Source organism: Parus major, chromosome 8 (assembly GCF_001522545.3).
Source record: "Parus major isolate Abel chromosome 8, Parus_major1.1, whole genome shotgun sequence".
Classification (NCBI taxonomy): Eukaryota; Metazoa; Chordata; class Aves; order Passeriformes; family Paridae; genus Parus; species Parus major.
The window spans coordinates 29,734,632-29,750,417 of NC_031777.1; the positions used below are offsets into that span (position 1 = coordinate 29,734,632).

Below are 15,786 nucleotides of genomic sequence, written 5' to 3' on the forward strand. Positions count from 1 at the left end.
CCAGGGCTTGAAAAACACGGCTCTAAAAAAAGCTGTGCCTTTCTTAGTGTGGATTAGCAGAAAGGTGGATGATGTAGGTCCTGAGGTGGCCCTGCTTGAGGCAAACGGGGCCCGGCTCCATTTTTTGGGGTGAAAACAGCGCTTTTCAGGAGTACCCAGAAAGCAGCAGCGCCTGAGGGGCGGGAGCTCTTCAAAGCGTGTTTGTGGATTCAAATCGCGGCTGCGCACAGAGAGACGTTTCTTACGCACAGCTATGAATTTAACACACACATATACATTTATTACCCCTATAGAGAGGTTATATATCCAACCGCACCCGTTTATTTGCGAGGGTTACGTGCTTTAAACCCCACCCGGGCGCCGTCCCCTCAGGACGCCCCGCCCCCTGTCGCTGTCCCCTCGCGGCGCCCCGCCCCCTGTCGCTGTCCCCTCAGGACGCCCCGCCCCCTGCGCGAGCGCGGGCGTGGCGGGAAAAGGCGCTCCCGCCCGCTGCCCACCCTTTTAAAGACTCGGTCACGTGACGCGGGGAAAAGGGGGGGGCTGGGGGGGGCCGGAAGGAGGAAGTCGCGCGGTGCCAACGGAGCCCGGACATGGCGGGCGTGAAAGGTACCGGGGGCTCGCCGTGAGGGAGCGCTCCCCGGGCAGCGCCTCAGCGCGGGGGAGAGCGGCCGGGATCGGCGGGGAGGGATGCCCGGCAGCGGGGGAGGTGGTACCCGGCCCTCGCTGAGGGATGCCCGGCCCCCGGTGAGGCGGTTGCCGGTGCCCCGGGAGGGATGCCCGGTGTGGCGGCCCCGCCTCACCGCCCGGCCTGTGCCGTTGCAGCTCTCGTGGCCCTGTCCTTCAGCGGAGCCATCGGGCTGACGTTCCTCATGCTGGGCTGCGCCCTGGAGTACTACGGGTGAGCGGGCCGGCGCCCTTCCCAAAGCTTGTCCTGTTTAAAATCCATTAATGAAGGCGTTGCTCTCGTTTAATGGAGCTGTTGGGCTCCTCCTGCAGCCCCCACCGCGCTCAGGCTCTCGGCACGTGGCAGTTTGTTGTGATTAAACATCACTTCCTTGGGCGGTATTTGCATTTCCATTAAAATAAAAAGACTGCAGGCAGCTCTGTGCTGCCTCAGGAAAAGCGGTGCCACCTTGCTAAAGTGCCTATTTTAATCTCACACAAGCATTTCCATTGATTTCCTGTTGGCTTGAACAATCCTCCTCCCACAAGTTTCCATTTGGGATGTCCCCACCCATGGCAGGGGCTGGAACTGGGTGAGCTCTGGGTTCCCTTCCAGCCCGAACTCTTCTGTAATTCCCTCATTTTGTGTCTGTAACGTTTTAAAAATTCAGAGGAGGCTCGTAAGAGCTCTGACACAGGGATGAGATGCAAGGGCGTGCCTGCTTTATCCCTGGAATTTGGGAAAGCTGCTCCTGGCCTGTTCCAGTGCATTTCCTGCTCCCTCTGTGGTCAGAGTTAAATCAGCAAAATGATTCAAAATGATTCAAAACCAAATTCAAAGCCAAAGTAAAAGAAATTAACACTTGCTCATGTGAGAGGGTGCATGCTGCTCTATCAGTGCAGGCACAGCGAGGTGGAATTGCCCCATTCTGGGTGGATTAATCCACTTTTCAAGCCAAAAAGTAGGATTAGGAGTATTGCACCAACTTTCTGACTGAAGTATCTGTTTTAACTGCTGATGCATTTCTTTTTCCCCCCCTCTCCCCAGTGTGTACTGGCCCCTGTTTGTGTTAATATTTTACTTCATCTGCCCCATTCCCCACTTCATTGCCAAGAGAGTGGGTGATGACAGTGATGCAGCCAGCAGTGCCTGCAGGGAGCTGGCCTATTTCTTCACCACAGGAATTGTTGTCTCTGCCTTTGGATTTCCTATCATCCTTGCACGGGTGGAAGCAGTAAGTCCTCACTAGTTTTTATTCTCAGACATCACTCACTGAGTGTCATCTTCAATCCTGCTTTTGTTTCGTTATTGTGGAAATGATCTGCTGAAATTTCCATTTTTGATCTGAACTAAAGAGCTCAATGTGACTGAAAAGTTTCTAGCTGGTTTTGTCTCCCCCTCCAGCCTTGTTTTGGTCCAACAAGAGATAATATCTCCTCCTCCACCTCATGCCTCTCTGTCTCATGACCCTTTTGCATCACTTCTTGCTCCAGCTTCCTTGTTTTTCTCTTGGAATGACTGCTTTCTCCATTGAGGATGCTGCAGACTTGGGGACTGGGGAATGTTAGGAGCTAAAAGATAAAAGGCCAAGCTTCCAGAGCTGCCCTTGTGGCTCTTAAAGCATTTCCCAAGCTTTGGTCCCTCAAAACCTGAGGAAACTCTGCCTGAGTTCCCTCTTTTCTTTCTGAACTCTTCTCTGGTGGTGAGATTTTGGTCACATTTGTCTGAAAGGCAAAGAATTTCCCCTGTCTCATTTCCCCACCACCCAGTGATGTTTTACTGAGTCCTGCTGGATTTCCCCTTTGCTTTCAGTCCTTTAAATTTTGTGTACTTGCTCTGAATTTATTTGTAATGCCCAATTCCCCTGATATTTTTATTTTGGAGTTGTGGCCTGGCAGCAGCAGAACAACCACGAGAGGGAACTCTCAGTCATGTATTTAAAGAGTAAATGTTGCTTATTTAATTAAATTACTTGTGCAGCTCGTTAGGAAAAAAAAACCTGTTCACTTTAAATCCATGTTTTCCATGCCTGTTACTTATTTGAAAGGAGAACTTTTGATTTTGTTGCATGGCAATGAAAGGAGAGCATGAATTTCACCAGATTTCTCTCTGATTTAGGTGTGTTTTAATGATTTGTAAGGCAAGTCATCATTTTCTTCTAAATCCTAGCAGTAGCTTGGCTGAAGTGTTTATTAGTGATACGAGTGGCTGCTAATTGAATAATTAGTCACACAAATTGAATTATTTATTGTTTGCCTTTTCTGCTTTTAGCCTCTTTCTGTAGTATTTTTATTTTTATTTTTTGTAGTGTTTTAGCTGATCTAATGCCTAGAATTAACTGCCCTGAGCATCTCTTCCAAGAACTGCTTTGATTGTTCCATTTCTTGCATTTCAGATCAAATGGGGAGCCTGTGGCCTGGTGCTGGCTGGCAATGCAGTCATTTTCCTTACTATTTTAGGCTTTTTCCTTGTGTTTGGCAGAGGAGATGACTTTAGCTGGGAGCAGTGGTAGGAGCTCACTGTGGTGCTGGTAATTTGGAATATTTTACAGCTTTTTTTCCCCCTCCTGTTCTGTGTGTATGTACAGATATTATAACGTGTGTGGTATGTTATAAAATTCATGTGGCTTTACATTATCACGTAATAATTTGCTTTTTGAAATGTACTTCAGCCAAAGGGACAGTGCTGACAGTTGGCTTTGAAGTAGTCACTGAAATCTGGGATTATTATGAATTTATCCTTGAAGAAGTTTACAAAACATAAGTGGATTTACCCATTAATTTTTGGTTTAATTGCAATGTCATTGAGCCATTGGTCACTATTCCTGTTGGGTTTTTAACCATATAATCAAGGAATAATATAAAAATTATCTTTATTGGGATTGCTCAACTTGTTCAATCTTTCTGCTTTAATTGGGATGATTAGGTTATAATTTCATTTACATCTCATTAATTGTAATTTGAGAAAAAATTGTAATTTTTCTTAATGATATAAAGCCAAACATAAGTGATGTCAACTTTTATTGCCTAATGAAAGCAAAAGAAAAGAACCCTGGTTAAAAACCCTTCCACTTATGTTTGTTTAAAGATCATTTTTCTCTCCACAGAGATATTTTCTGTCCCTATTCAGTTTAAAAATTGTGTCTGTATTTGGGGAATAATATATTTTAATGCATCTTAAAGCTGACAGGACTTCTGTGGAGGTTCACAAAAGGAGAAACTACCCTCAGGACACTTAAAATCACAATTTAGTGCTCAGCTCTGTATTTTTATGGGTGTGAATTGCACCCAGAGTGTTCTGCTGGGTAGGATTTCTTGTTTCCTCCTTGCTTTTAAAACTTCTTCAACTCCTATTTTTATTTTTTTTTAAATCTGTAATAAGGTTGTTATTACATTAAAACACTATATTTTCAAATAGCATTATCCTATTAAATGTTCACATAATCACACTTGAGAAAATACATTTTTATTACTTTAGTTTTGTAAGAACAGAGGGAAAGGTCAGTAATTAATGACATGAGCGCTCTGAAATGGGGACAGAAATAATTTTGTGGTCCCCATTCGTGGGATAAGGCTCAAGCAGGAATGGAAAATGGAATTTCAGGAAGGTTAATTCCATGTTTTCAATGGAAATTTCAGCTGTGTGGGAAGGAACAGCTGAGTAGCTGTATTTTATATTGAAGGGTTTCCAGGTTGTCTCCTGCTAAAAGAGGAGTTAACATTAAAGGACGGTTTTTTTTCTGGATGTTAATGCTCCATCCAAGACATAGCAGGACAAACTAAAAAAATCCTGAGAATAACAAATTATCTGAGTGTCTTCTTCCTGCTTTTTGAAATCTGGTGGAACTAGGGAAATCCCTTGTTTTAATGATAAACCAGATTTTTCAGATTAAACATCATCTCCATGTTTAAATCCTGCTTTGTTTTTAAAGAAGACACCTTTTTTTTCCTCTACAGTGGCATTTTTCACTCAATAATGAGGTAAAACAGTGAAGTAAAACCCAGTCAGTGCCTGATGATAAATTCTTAATGCCATTGCTAACAATTCCATTTAACTCCTCTTGGCCTGGGGTTGGATTCTGGAAAGCTTTTACACCATTTATGTACCAAAGGCTGTGAAAGAAATCCACAAAACTATTCAATTACTGATGGAGTTTTGGGGAGGAAAACCAACTGAGATTGAATTTTGCCTTAAAATAAATTATTTGTGGGCTCTGCTGTAGTAGTGTGTGACAGGAACAGTGAACAAGGACAATCTCAAGTGGCCAGGAGGAGCAGAAAATGCTGTTTTAAATTGCTTTTTGCCAAATTTTCCCGTTGTACTGTATCCCCTTTGGGCTGTGGTTGGTGGGTACCTCATGGAGGTTGAGTGGAGAAGGTCAATGCTTTTTTTATTATTATTTTTATTATTTGGAGGTAGCTAAGTGCACTAATCCCTAATGTGAATTTCATGCTGTTTTCACATGGACTTTAATGTTTAAAACTGTGTTGAAATCATGGAGATCTCCCTTAACCTCTGTCAAGTAAATTTACTTTGTTATCAAATATGGTAAAAAATAATACTTCAGTGGGTTTTTTTTCTCCAGAGCTTCACTCCTGCTAAGCTCTGATGTTTTGTACTGGGAATTCCATCCCATCCCTCTGGAATGGTTCCTCTGGAATGGTTTTCCTGTGTGGAAGTGAATGCTGTGTATCCAAAGTGCCTTAAATTTCCACACAACGCTGATTTTTGTGACTGCACCTACATGGCAAAATCAGTGTTCCATAATCAGCTGGAAATCTGTGTTTTTTTCCAAAGCTTCTTTGTCAATTAATGCTGTTTGCTTTCAGTGGGAATTCAGTGCAGCTTTTGTACCTTTTGTAACCAGTTTTTATCTCCTGTGACTGATTCCTTGAGATGATGAAGTATTCCAACACGGACATTCAAATATATTCTACTTTTCTTTCCGAGTTGCCTACTAAAACTGACTTTTGGAATTGTCTAATAAACATATCTGATGCTTCAAAATTTGTCTGCCTTAAATTTCAAGAGGTGACAACAGATGGGTGGGAGGTAAAACATGTCCAGTGCTGCTTTCCTGATGGTGGAATGGGAAATTCCAGGAGCCATGGAAGAGGATTTAATGTAGGATGTGTTGGAAAGGTAAAGGATCATCACTTATCTCCTGTGTACCTGGTGGATCTGGGGGGTTTTTAAAAGCATTCCATAAAAAAAGATGGGATGTGAGGTAGTGCTTGAGCTTTTCCACATCCCTTTCTTCCAAGGGGTCTGGAGTAAAATCCTCAGGGACGTGGAGGGCATCAGAGCTCTCCTTCTCTTCCAGGTCACTTCTCCTGGAATTAAGGTGATGAAAATACTGAAGTGGGGAATTCTGATCTCCCCAGAGCTTGGGAAAATGGAGTTATTGAATCCCCCACCATCAGGAGCAGTTTGGAAGAGGTGGAACTTGATTTTCACAGCAGTGCCTTGAGTATGAGGCTTTGGGGAAGGTGAGTGTGGATCAGAGAGCTGCTGTGCACAGGGAACGTTTGGGAATGCTGTTCACCTTTGGCAGAGTCACTTCAGCTCTAGGCTTGAAGCTCCTGTTTTTAACCTGCTGCTGGATTTGGGGGCAGTGTCTGTGTGGGATAACATGGATTTCCTGTCCCCCCCACCCTCGTTCAGCTGATTTATTTTGGTTATTTTGTCACATCCACTGAGTTGGATAAAACAAACCAGCACTCCCTGTGCTGGTCACAGTCTGGTTTTGTGGGTTCTTCAATCCTCTCAGAACTGGTGACCTTCCTGAGCAGTTGTTATGACCTCAGGTAACTTCCCAAAACCTTTAAACAGCCTTTAATCCCATGAAATGAGTGTAAGGAGTGATACCCAGACAAAGTGATGTGTTTCAAATTGTGATGTTCAGCTGCAAATGATGGAGAGCTCTAAAATGAGCTTTATAAGCCTGATCTCATTCTGAAGGCAGCAGGACTCTTCAGATCCTCCAGCCTTTGCTCTGCAGGGAACGTTCCTGGCCTCTGATGAAGGATGGATGGACTCTCATTAAGCTGGATGCTCACCAGGTGCTAATGAGCCATTGATTTGTTAGTGGCCCCTGCAAACTCCTGGCCAGTTCCTACTGCAGGGCTTTCCAGGGAAAAGCTGATAAAATGGATAAGGGAGCATTGGCTGCTGAATTTGGATCAAATGTTAAAGATCAGCTGGAGACATTTCCTCCAAAGGCCCGTCCTGTATTTATCTTTTTTTATTGGTTTGCTTTTGCCCTTTATTTTGAGGTTGGGTTACATTAAAAATGGGTTACAGGTGTTTATTCCCCATGACCAGTACTTATTTTTTTTAATGGAATTATTGCTTCCTGTAGAACAGTTCTAGATTGAAATATTCTGGATATTCATCTTTCTAATGGACTGGTTGGTGCCTGCTTCCTGTGTCTCCCCTTGTCTGCCTGTGCAGGAGATTCCACACTTGTCTGGCCTCCTCTGAGGGATGCTGGGGCGACAGCAGGGATTATAAAATCATCCCTCTTTTCCCCTCAGAAAATTCTTAGGGAACAGGTAAAAGATTGTTTTCAAGTGAGACTCAACCCATGGCTGTATTTAGTAGAGTAACTTGGATGTAGTGACAAAGTGACACAAGGTATTAATATTAAATCCACGTAATGTTGATAATAAATACACATTATACATGATAATAAGCCTTCCTTTTGCAGATTTTCATTCAGGGAAGACTTCTGTGCAATGATTGTAGGAGGAATTTCAAATCTGTAGTTACAGCAGCCCAGCTGTTGGTATCAAACCCCTAATATTTTTTTAACTCTTTGCCTGCCTGCAGCCAAACTGGTGGGAATTCTGGGGTGTTACTTGTTTTTAATTGCTTGTTTTCTTGGGCAATGCTGAGAAAATGAGTTGCTTACTGTTGTGGAGTTAAAAGAACACAAAGCAGAAATCATATTCGGGCTGGAGTTTTAAATTATTCGAAACCCTTAAAAGGAGAATAATTCTGAGGTGCTAACAGCAATGTTGGGGTCTCTGGTGGGCCCAAGGGGTCATTTCAGATTATCAATACCTTTGAATTTTGATTTATCACTGCTTGGAGCTTCATTTCCCAATACCCTGACTGTGCCACTTTCCTTTTCTTGGTCCATGTGAACAAATGGCAGATGCTGCTTGGGTGATTTTGGCTTTTTGAGGATTTGGGGACAAGTTAAAGGGTGTTCAAAGTGCCTTTGAAAGCAATACTTGGAATAAGAGGATTGAGGGTGACATTTGTATGTTTTGCTCACCCTCTGTTGGAGCAGTTTGATCTGGGGTTGTGATTTTGCTGCTTTGGTATTTCCCAGTATAAAAGGAAACTTTATTCCCAGTTTTCCATCTTTTAAACCAAAACCCTTTACACCAGGCAGAAACAAAAGCTGCAACAGTTGTCACTTCTTGGCTGCTGATCAAATTCTCCCTTTGGAAGTCAGTGGGAATTTGGGATCAGGGAGGGATGAATCCCTGCTTTAAACACAGGGAGAGGATTCACCAGCTTGGCCTTGTTTTCCTAGGAGTGTCACCCTGCCTGGCCAAGTTTTTATCACCAAATAAATGATTACATGGAGACATTCAAATGTTTTAAACAGCTCCAGGATGATAAAACCATTTCCCAAATAAAAAAAATCCCAAAAGAAAACAGTTTCATTTTAACAGATTAAGAAAAGCAGAATATTTCTCCTGCATACAGAAAGAAAATTTATCTTTTAAATCAGATTATACAAACTAATATAACTTAGCCAGTTCAGAGTATGCTGGCTTTTCTTTCCATTCCTTTAAAGATTGCATTCCTAATAAATATTTTGCTGCTTAATTAGAATTTACAGGAGAAAATAAATCAGTTTTCATGGATCTCTTAATAGCAGCCAGTCATTAGAAACAATTTCCAAATGTGGAGCCTTTGTCTGGGAGTCTCAGAAGTGAGAAATGTGGAAAGTTAATTAGGATTCAGCCAATATCCTCAATTAAAATTGGGATTATTTGCCTCCCTTTGGACACCTGAAGATCATCACAGGTTTCTCTGTTTCTCTGCTCTTTTACAGGGGTTGATTTGTCATATTTGGAAGGTTTTTAATGTCAGAAGGATTTTTGTGAAATAGAAACCCCTCATTACTAATTTTGTGAAAAGAAATGTGCTTGTTTTACTGTGTGATGTTTTGAGATGGTTTCTCAAGCTTTGTGGGCTGTGAGGTATTTTTAAAATGTGGCCTTTGATTTGGTGTGAAAAATTGCCCAATTAACTTAATTTTAGTCTCATTTTCTTGTTGATGCAGTGACGCCTCTGACAAGTGATGGAAGTGACAGTGAGTGACAGCACTGCTCCCTTTTCCTTTAGTGTTGGGAAGAATTAAAACAGAAATAAAGTCAGTTTGGGAGGATCATTTCCAAATAGATCCCAAACTTTCGGATTCTTTGCAGAATTTTAAGTAAATCAGAGGGCAAAACCAATTTTCTGCCACCTGTTTGTCTGACATTGAAGTGTTTTTATTGCCCACAACCCTTCAGTTTTGTGTGAGGTGCTCCAAGTTCCTGCAATAATTGTATTTTCTGCTCTATAATGGGCAGGCAATGAGGTAAACTCATTTTGAGGGTCAGTCAATGCCTGATTTCCTGTAGCACTTTTAGTAATCTGATTAAATTGATCATTGCTAACTTTTAAATGGCAGTAATAGGTCATTCCTTAGGGCTGTATTTTTATTTGGAGACTGAGTGTGGCAGCAGGATTTGGGCTGGTTTGGTCCCATTTAAACCTCACAACTCCTGCCCTAATATGAAACCTTTTGAAATGAATGTTATTAATCAAGTTTAATAGTCAATTTTATCTCTTATTAAGCCATGTAGAAAGAAGTGGGAGTGGTGATGTGGAGGGAAAGAGCTGATGTTGAACCGGGATGATTCAGGGGTGCTCGGATATCCAGATCCAGGATGGAATAACTCTACATTAAATAAATGTGACCTTTGTGAAGGGAAAACCTGTCTGCACTGAATAATCCAATCAGGTTTGTGTTTGACAGCCTTCAAGGGGAGACCTTTTGCCACAAATTCCTGATCAATAAGGGAGAGTTTGGAGATGCAGAGCGTCTCTAAAGGTCCAAAAATGACATTTTAAATGGCACAGGGCCTGGGGTGTGAGTGGAGACTGGAGTGTGTTTGAAATTCTGCTCTTTCCTGGTGTGGAAGGGCTGGAATTCCCATCTGATTTCCTTGGAATTCTGCTTTTTGGGGTGATCCTTGCCAAGTGTGGGAGAGCCGATCCCTACCCTGCTTATTCCCAGCTCCTGCAGCCCCAGCAGTGCCTCGGCCTCTCCTTCCTCCTGCAGGAGCACCTGGAAAAAATTCCTGGGGCTGGAATATTCCCAGGTGGAATTCCTGGGGGAAAGGCACACAGAGCATCCCTCTCCATCTGCCAGGTGCTTCCAGCCTGCTCCAGAAGCACCAAAATCTGGGAATGGCTGTCCCAGGCAGTTCTGTTCCCGTTTTTCTGCCACATAAAGACGGAATAACTTCAGAATCCAGCATCCAATTGTTCCCACCATCCCATAAATATGAGGGCACAGCATCCCTGCCAGTCCCTCGCACAATTTTACCCCTTTTTGCTGGGACTCTGTGTTCTTGACCCTTTCCCTGCTGCCAGAATTCCAGGATCATCCCTTCACTCACACTTCCTCTGTGCCAGCACTATCTGGACACATCATTCCCACCCCAGAAGGATCCATCTGCTTCTTGTTCTTGACTCTTCCCATATCTTCCCTTCCTAGCCCAGTTTTTCCTGTTTTCCCACCACACACTCAAGATCCCTGTATTTTTTCCCCTCATGCAATTCCTTTGCAGCTGTTATTATCTAGAAAATAAACAGAAAATCAACATCATCCGGCCATTCCACACTCCAACTAAAGAAGGATTAAATGCTGCCAGATTTTGGACACTGAAACCCAAATTTTCCATGGATTTACCCCAAAATTAGTGCCCAAACCTGTGCTTAGTAGAAGCTACAAACCAGACACTATTCCAGCACTTTCCCTTGCTGTTTAGGTGAAATAATCTGATTTTTAAGAATAATGCAGCTGAAAAGAGCCACAAAAGGTGTGTGAGTTTGTCTCTTATTTAGGAATGTTTTTTTTCTCTTTTGGGATGAAAGATATGTGAGTTTGTCTCTTATTTAGGAATGTTTTTTTTCTCTTTTGGGATGCTGGGACAAGGTGGGGGAGGATCCTTGTACCCATTTTCGAACTTCCTCTGCTCTAATGAAAATATGGTGGCATTTTAAAAAAAACCTTTAAGGCCTCTTCCATCCCTTCCATGATTTTCATTTATTGTGGGTGTGAGTAGGTGGGGTTTCTATTTCATGTTGGATGGAACTCTTCACTGAGATATAAACATTTAAGTAAAATCTTCTCTCCATAGCCAAAACCACAAAAAGCGGCCTCAATTTGGATTAAACCACCCATTTGATTTTTTTTTTCTGAGTCTGTGACTATCACAAACTGAATTTTTGACAGATTGAGAAACATTTAAATTGATAAAAAGCCTCGAATTTAATTTTTTTCTTTAAATGAATGCATTTATTCAAAATACCTTCTCATTTATGCAGCATTTCTCTCTCCATGCTGTAAATTCCTGGCCTCTGTGTGAGATCCCACTTGAGAACCCAGATTGGTGCCAGCTTTTCTGAAGTGCTGCTGGAAATAGATTCCCACCACCACCCCCTGAGGGAAAAAGTCGTGGTGTTTGCTTTCTCCTCGCTGAGATGGAGCTGAGTGTGTCATCCTGGCAGGGATTGTGGGGATAACAGACCAAACAGTGCTTTGGAATCTAAAGTAAATCCCTTTTTTTTCATGGTTATGACATCAGCAAAGCTGCCTTTCCATGGGCAGCAGCGTTTGGGTTGTCCCACACTCCCATCCATGCACGTTTTCACTAAAATCTGATTTCAAATGATGCACATTAGGAAGAAAAATAGAAGGGAAAATGGAGTCAAGCTGTTGGAGAGATGTCTGAAGGCTCTAAGTTCCCTCCACCTTTCCCCTTCTCCTCTTTATTTTCCAGCTGCTAATTCCTGTTAAGGACATGCACAGCTAAAAAGTCTTTTTTAGGGAAATTGAGAGCCCTGGGTGGTTTCATTTCCTCACCCAAAGAGGGTCACGTTGTGCTGTGTAAATATTCTGGTGCTGTTGAGTGAAAGCAGAGTTGGACCAGGAAAACCTCCTGGAGGAGCAGAAAAGCAAAATTTGTCGTCTTTGTTGGAATTGTAGAGTCCTGGAATAGTTTGGCTTGGAAAGGACCTTAAAGCTCATCTCATTCCCATGGCAGGGATATCTCCCACTATCCCAGGCTGCTCCAAGAGTCCAACCTGGCCTTGGATAATTGCAGGGATCCTGCATGGATTTCCCCACGCTGCAGTTTCCTTTTTATGCAATCCTTGTTCTCCCTGGCACCAGGAGTGTGTTCCCACACACAGGGCTTAGTCACTGCAAAGCCAACCACCTCAAATCCATCCTCATTTCCAAGCTGAGACGGAAAATACTCCGAAAAAAGGAAGTTATTTATTAGAAAACGGGTTTACCATGTAAAATATTGGCGTGAAGCACAAAGGTGAGCAGAGCAGATTGGTTTCCTGTACCTCAAAGGCAGCATGAGCACAACCTCTGATGTAAATGTTACTATAGTAACAGTGGTTTTATTTAAAAGCCCATTAAATAGACATATCAAACACATCCAGCCTGTCAAAATGAAAGTTAAACTGCACAGCCTGCTGCTTCAAGGACCACTTCTCTTTTTTGCCAAACTTGTATATTTTGCTGCAATTTCCCCCTTGAATGCACTCAGGATCCTTTTCTTGCCAAATGATGCTGTGGCACTTGAGAAATAAGCTGCACTAATGGTGACAGCACTAATTAACCTGGGACCTCTCGTGCAGCCATGTGAAAGCTTCAAAAGGGGTGGAAATTCCTTCTGGGGAATTTGCTGTAGATCATTCCCTTCTGCCTCCCTTAAAAACTTATTCCTCACTTAGCTTAACTATTAAAAAAATAAAGAATATGTTATGAAATATTATCCATTCATCCTTCCACTGGTTCAGCTGACCTTCCCTTGGGAAGCTGATGGTGCCACTTGGTTTTCCACCCTTTTTTCCCTCTCCCCTGCTCATGAGCAGCTGCTGTGGCTCTGCCCCTCCTGGCCTGGTGTCAGTTCTGCCTCTCAAACCATGCTTTGATTCTGAAACAATCACAGATTTGCAGAAATGAGGAGTCCTATCTTGTGAATATCAAGGGTTTTATGGATTTTGTGCTCATATTTTTCATTTTGGAAATGAAAAAACACCCCTGTGTCTGCTGCAGTGTAAACTCCTGCTGTTCTTTGCCTGAACATGAGTAGTTTGGGCAAGGGATGGAGGGACAGGAAGAAATGGCTTCACATGGAAAGGAAGTAGGTTTGGATTGGATAATGTGAAGGAATTCCAGGCTGTGAGCATCGGGAGGCCCTGGAATAGAATTTCCAGGGAAGTTGTGGCTGCCTCTGGATCCCTGGAAGTGTCCAAGGCCAGGTTGGAGCACTGTGGGCCAGTGGAAGGTGTCGCTGCCCATGGTGGTACTGGATGGGATTTAAGATCCCTTCCACCCCAAACCCAGGCTGGCAGCTCTGATCCTCCTTGGATAATCTACATGGATGTAAAACCAGGCAGGAGATTATTGACTCACGAAAAAGCTGAGCAGGGGATTAGGAATTTTTATTTGTAAGAGATCAGGGAATTATTATCATCTGCCACACAGAGGCTCTGTGACTGTATCCAGCATAATTGGTGGAAGGAATTGCTTTGATGTCACATTTTTAAAATAAATAAACCCTAAAGGCTGAAGTTTTGCTCTGTTTGAGAAGTTCTGTGCTTCTTGCTCACACTTAGATTCAAAACATGCACACAGGTCACTGAAATCTTCTCATGTGCTTTGCAAAACCACCTGGGGCTTTGTATTTTGTGATATTTTGTTGTTTTTCAACACAAAACTTGTTGAAAGGCTTCTGGCCCCTTGTTATTTTTATAATGCTTTGAGGGAGAAAATCTGAGGTGAAACATGGAGGCTGAGAGGAAAAAAAAGAACCACATTTCCTTGTTTGTATTTCTAATAAAAGCCTCTCCAAAAGTTCTAATTCCACAAAAGTGGGAGGCCCTGAGCAGAGGGGATGCTGTGCTGAGGCTAGAGAACATCCTGGATCCTGCATTTCCATATCCTAGTGAATAAAGCATGGAGAAACATTAAAATCTTGGAGTCAAAATGGCAAAATAGAAACTGTGTGAGGTAATTCAGGCATTCAGAGAAACAACAGAACAGCGATGAAAATATCTGAGCAACAAGATGTCAATAAAGTAATAAAACCCTGGAATAATTTAAGCTGGAAAAGCCCTCCAAGGTCAGCGAGTCCTGATCCCCACCTTGTCCCCAGCCCAGAGTCCCCAGTGCCACCTCCAGGAACTCCTTGGACACCTCCAGGGATGGGCACTGCAAACTTCCCTGGGCAGTTCCAGTGCCTGAGCTCCCTTTCCATGGGGAAATTCCTGCTGATGTCCACCCTGAGCCTCCTGTCTGGTCCTTTCCCTGTTCCCTGACTCCCACCTGGTTCTCCAATCCTGTCAGGGATCAGCCTTGGGAGGCCTCCAGGGAAGCTGATCTATAAAGAAAGACAGAATAAACTGGAATTGAAGTTTACACAAAGGATGATCAGTATGAAACATGTAACACACGTCAAAGAACTCTGAAAGGAGGAATTACCTGTCTTCTGGCTTCCTCAAGAGGATTAAGCTCAAGGAAGTTTTAGTTGAGATGTAATGGGGGGGAGAAAAAAAAACCTTCAAAAATAAATAAATATGCATTAGTGGAGGCTTTGTAGGGGATTTCTTTTTCCTGGTTGACTGAGCAGCAGTGGCACATGGGGAAGTGAAAGAAAACTCTTGTCAAATGTTTGTCTCAAGATATTCTAAATAAAGGGATTTTCTAGTGGCAGCTTTTGACAGCTTTTGCTTATGCTGTGAAAGTCTGGGATACGAAAGCTTTGGAGGCTTCCTAACCTCAGACACAAGCTGTATTTAGTCAGATTTCCCAAACTGCCATATTAGAACCAGGAAATGTGTCGAAAATAGAATTTATCAATTAAGAGAGGGTTATTTCAATAAGGAGTGAAATTGGCTGATGCTGCTTTGAGGAAATGGATTGTGAATTACAGAAAGTCAATAAATAAATTAAGGCAAATGAGTGGGTTTGCTCATGGGAGAAGTGTTTACATCACCCAAAAGATAGTTCCAGTCTGGTTACTCTTCCAGGAGAAGAGTTTGCAATAAGCAAACAAAAATATTTGTCTTCATACCTCACGAAGCAGAGATAGTGGGTTTGCATTTCTTTTAAAATAATATTGCTGAAAAGAAAAACCATTGTATAAAACCCTCAGTTTTAGGCCTGACTGGGACTTTCTAGTTCACTGGTTTGAAATTTTTGCTGCCTTTTACAAAAGGATGAGCACAAGCAAAATTAAAGGGCTCAGTCCTTGCTTGAAATTCCTTGAAATAATTTTTGGGTGTTGTTTTTTTAATTGCAAGTTCCTGTTAAATATGTGGTATTGCTTTACAACTGTCAACTCCTCAAATTCTGAAGTGCAAAAGGGTCAAAAATGTGATTTCGTCCATTACTTGTGGAGTAAAAGGTAATTTTTATCAATTGCTCTTCAATTAGAGCCAGCAGATACTGGATATCTGCATTATAGCCCAACCAGGTCATGAGATATTTGAATTAATTAATGTCATTAAGAGGCACCAGGCAGGTTGGATGAGCCTTGGACAACCTGATCCAGTGCAAAGTGTCAAGGGTGGAATGAGATGGGCTTTAACTCTTCCAAGGTTCTTCCTCCTGCTGTGTCTGTAGGAATTTTAGTTTCCTGTTCTCTCATTATCCTTCCTGCTCCTGGTCACCATCGGAGTTTTTATGCCAAAGAGGAGATCCCAAATCCCCCCGGCTGTCCCCTCCTGCCAGGGACTTGTGCAGAGCCAGAAATTCCCCTGAGCCTCCTTTGCTCCAGGCTGAGCTTTCCCAGCTCCCTCAGGGA

At 42.7% G+C, this 15,786-nt stretch overlaps 1 protein-coding gene and 1 long non-coding RNA gene across 2 annotated transcripts; one reads left to right on the top strand and one right to left on the bottom strand.

Annotated features, from left to right (window-relative positions):
• The first annotated feature begins 539 nt into the window (after positions 1 to 539).
• LEPROT lies at positions 540 to 5,671 on the top strand. The gene is made up of 4 exons (XM_015636940.1): positions 540 to 606; positions 823 to 898; positions 1,712 to 1,898; positions 3,060 to 5,671. Exons 1-4 carry the CDS (start codon positions 591 to 593, stop codon positions 3,174 to 3,176), a joined length of 396 nt encoding a protein of 131 aa, XP_015492426.1. The 5' UTR covers positions 540 to 590; the 3' UTR covers positions 3,177 to 5,671.
• A 7,735-nt stretch (positions 5,672 to 13,406) lies between these two features.
• On the bottom strand, positions 13,407 to 15,744 carry LOC107207953. Its single transcript, XR_001523005.2, has 3 exons — positions 14,463 to 15,744; positions 14,307 to 14,361; positions 13,407 to 13,923 (listed from the first exon to the last, which is right to left on the bottom strand). It is a non-coding gene; the product is annotated as an uncharacterized LOC107207953 (long non-coding RNA).
• Between the last annotated feature and the right edge of the window lie 42 nt (positions 15,745 to 15,786).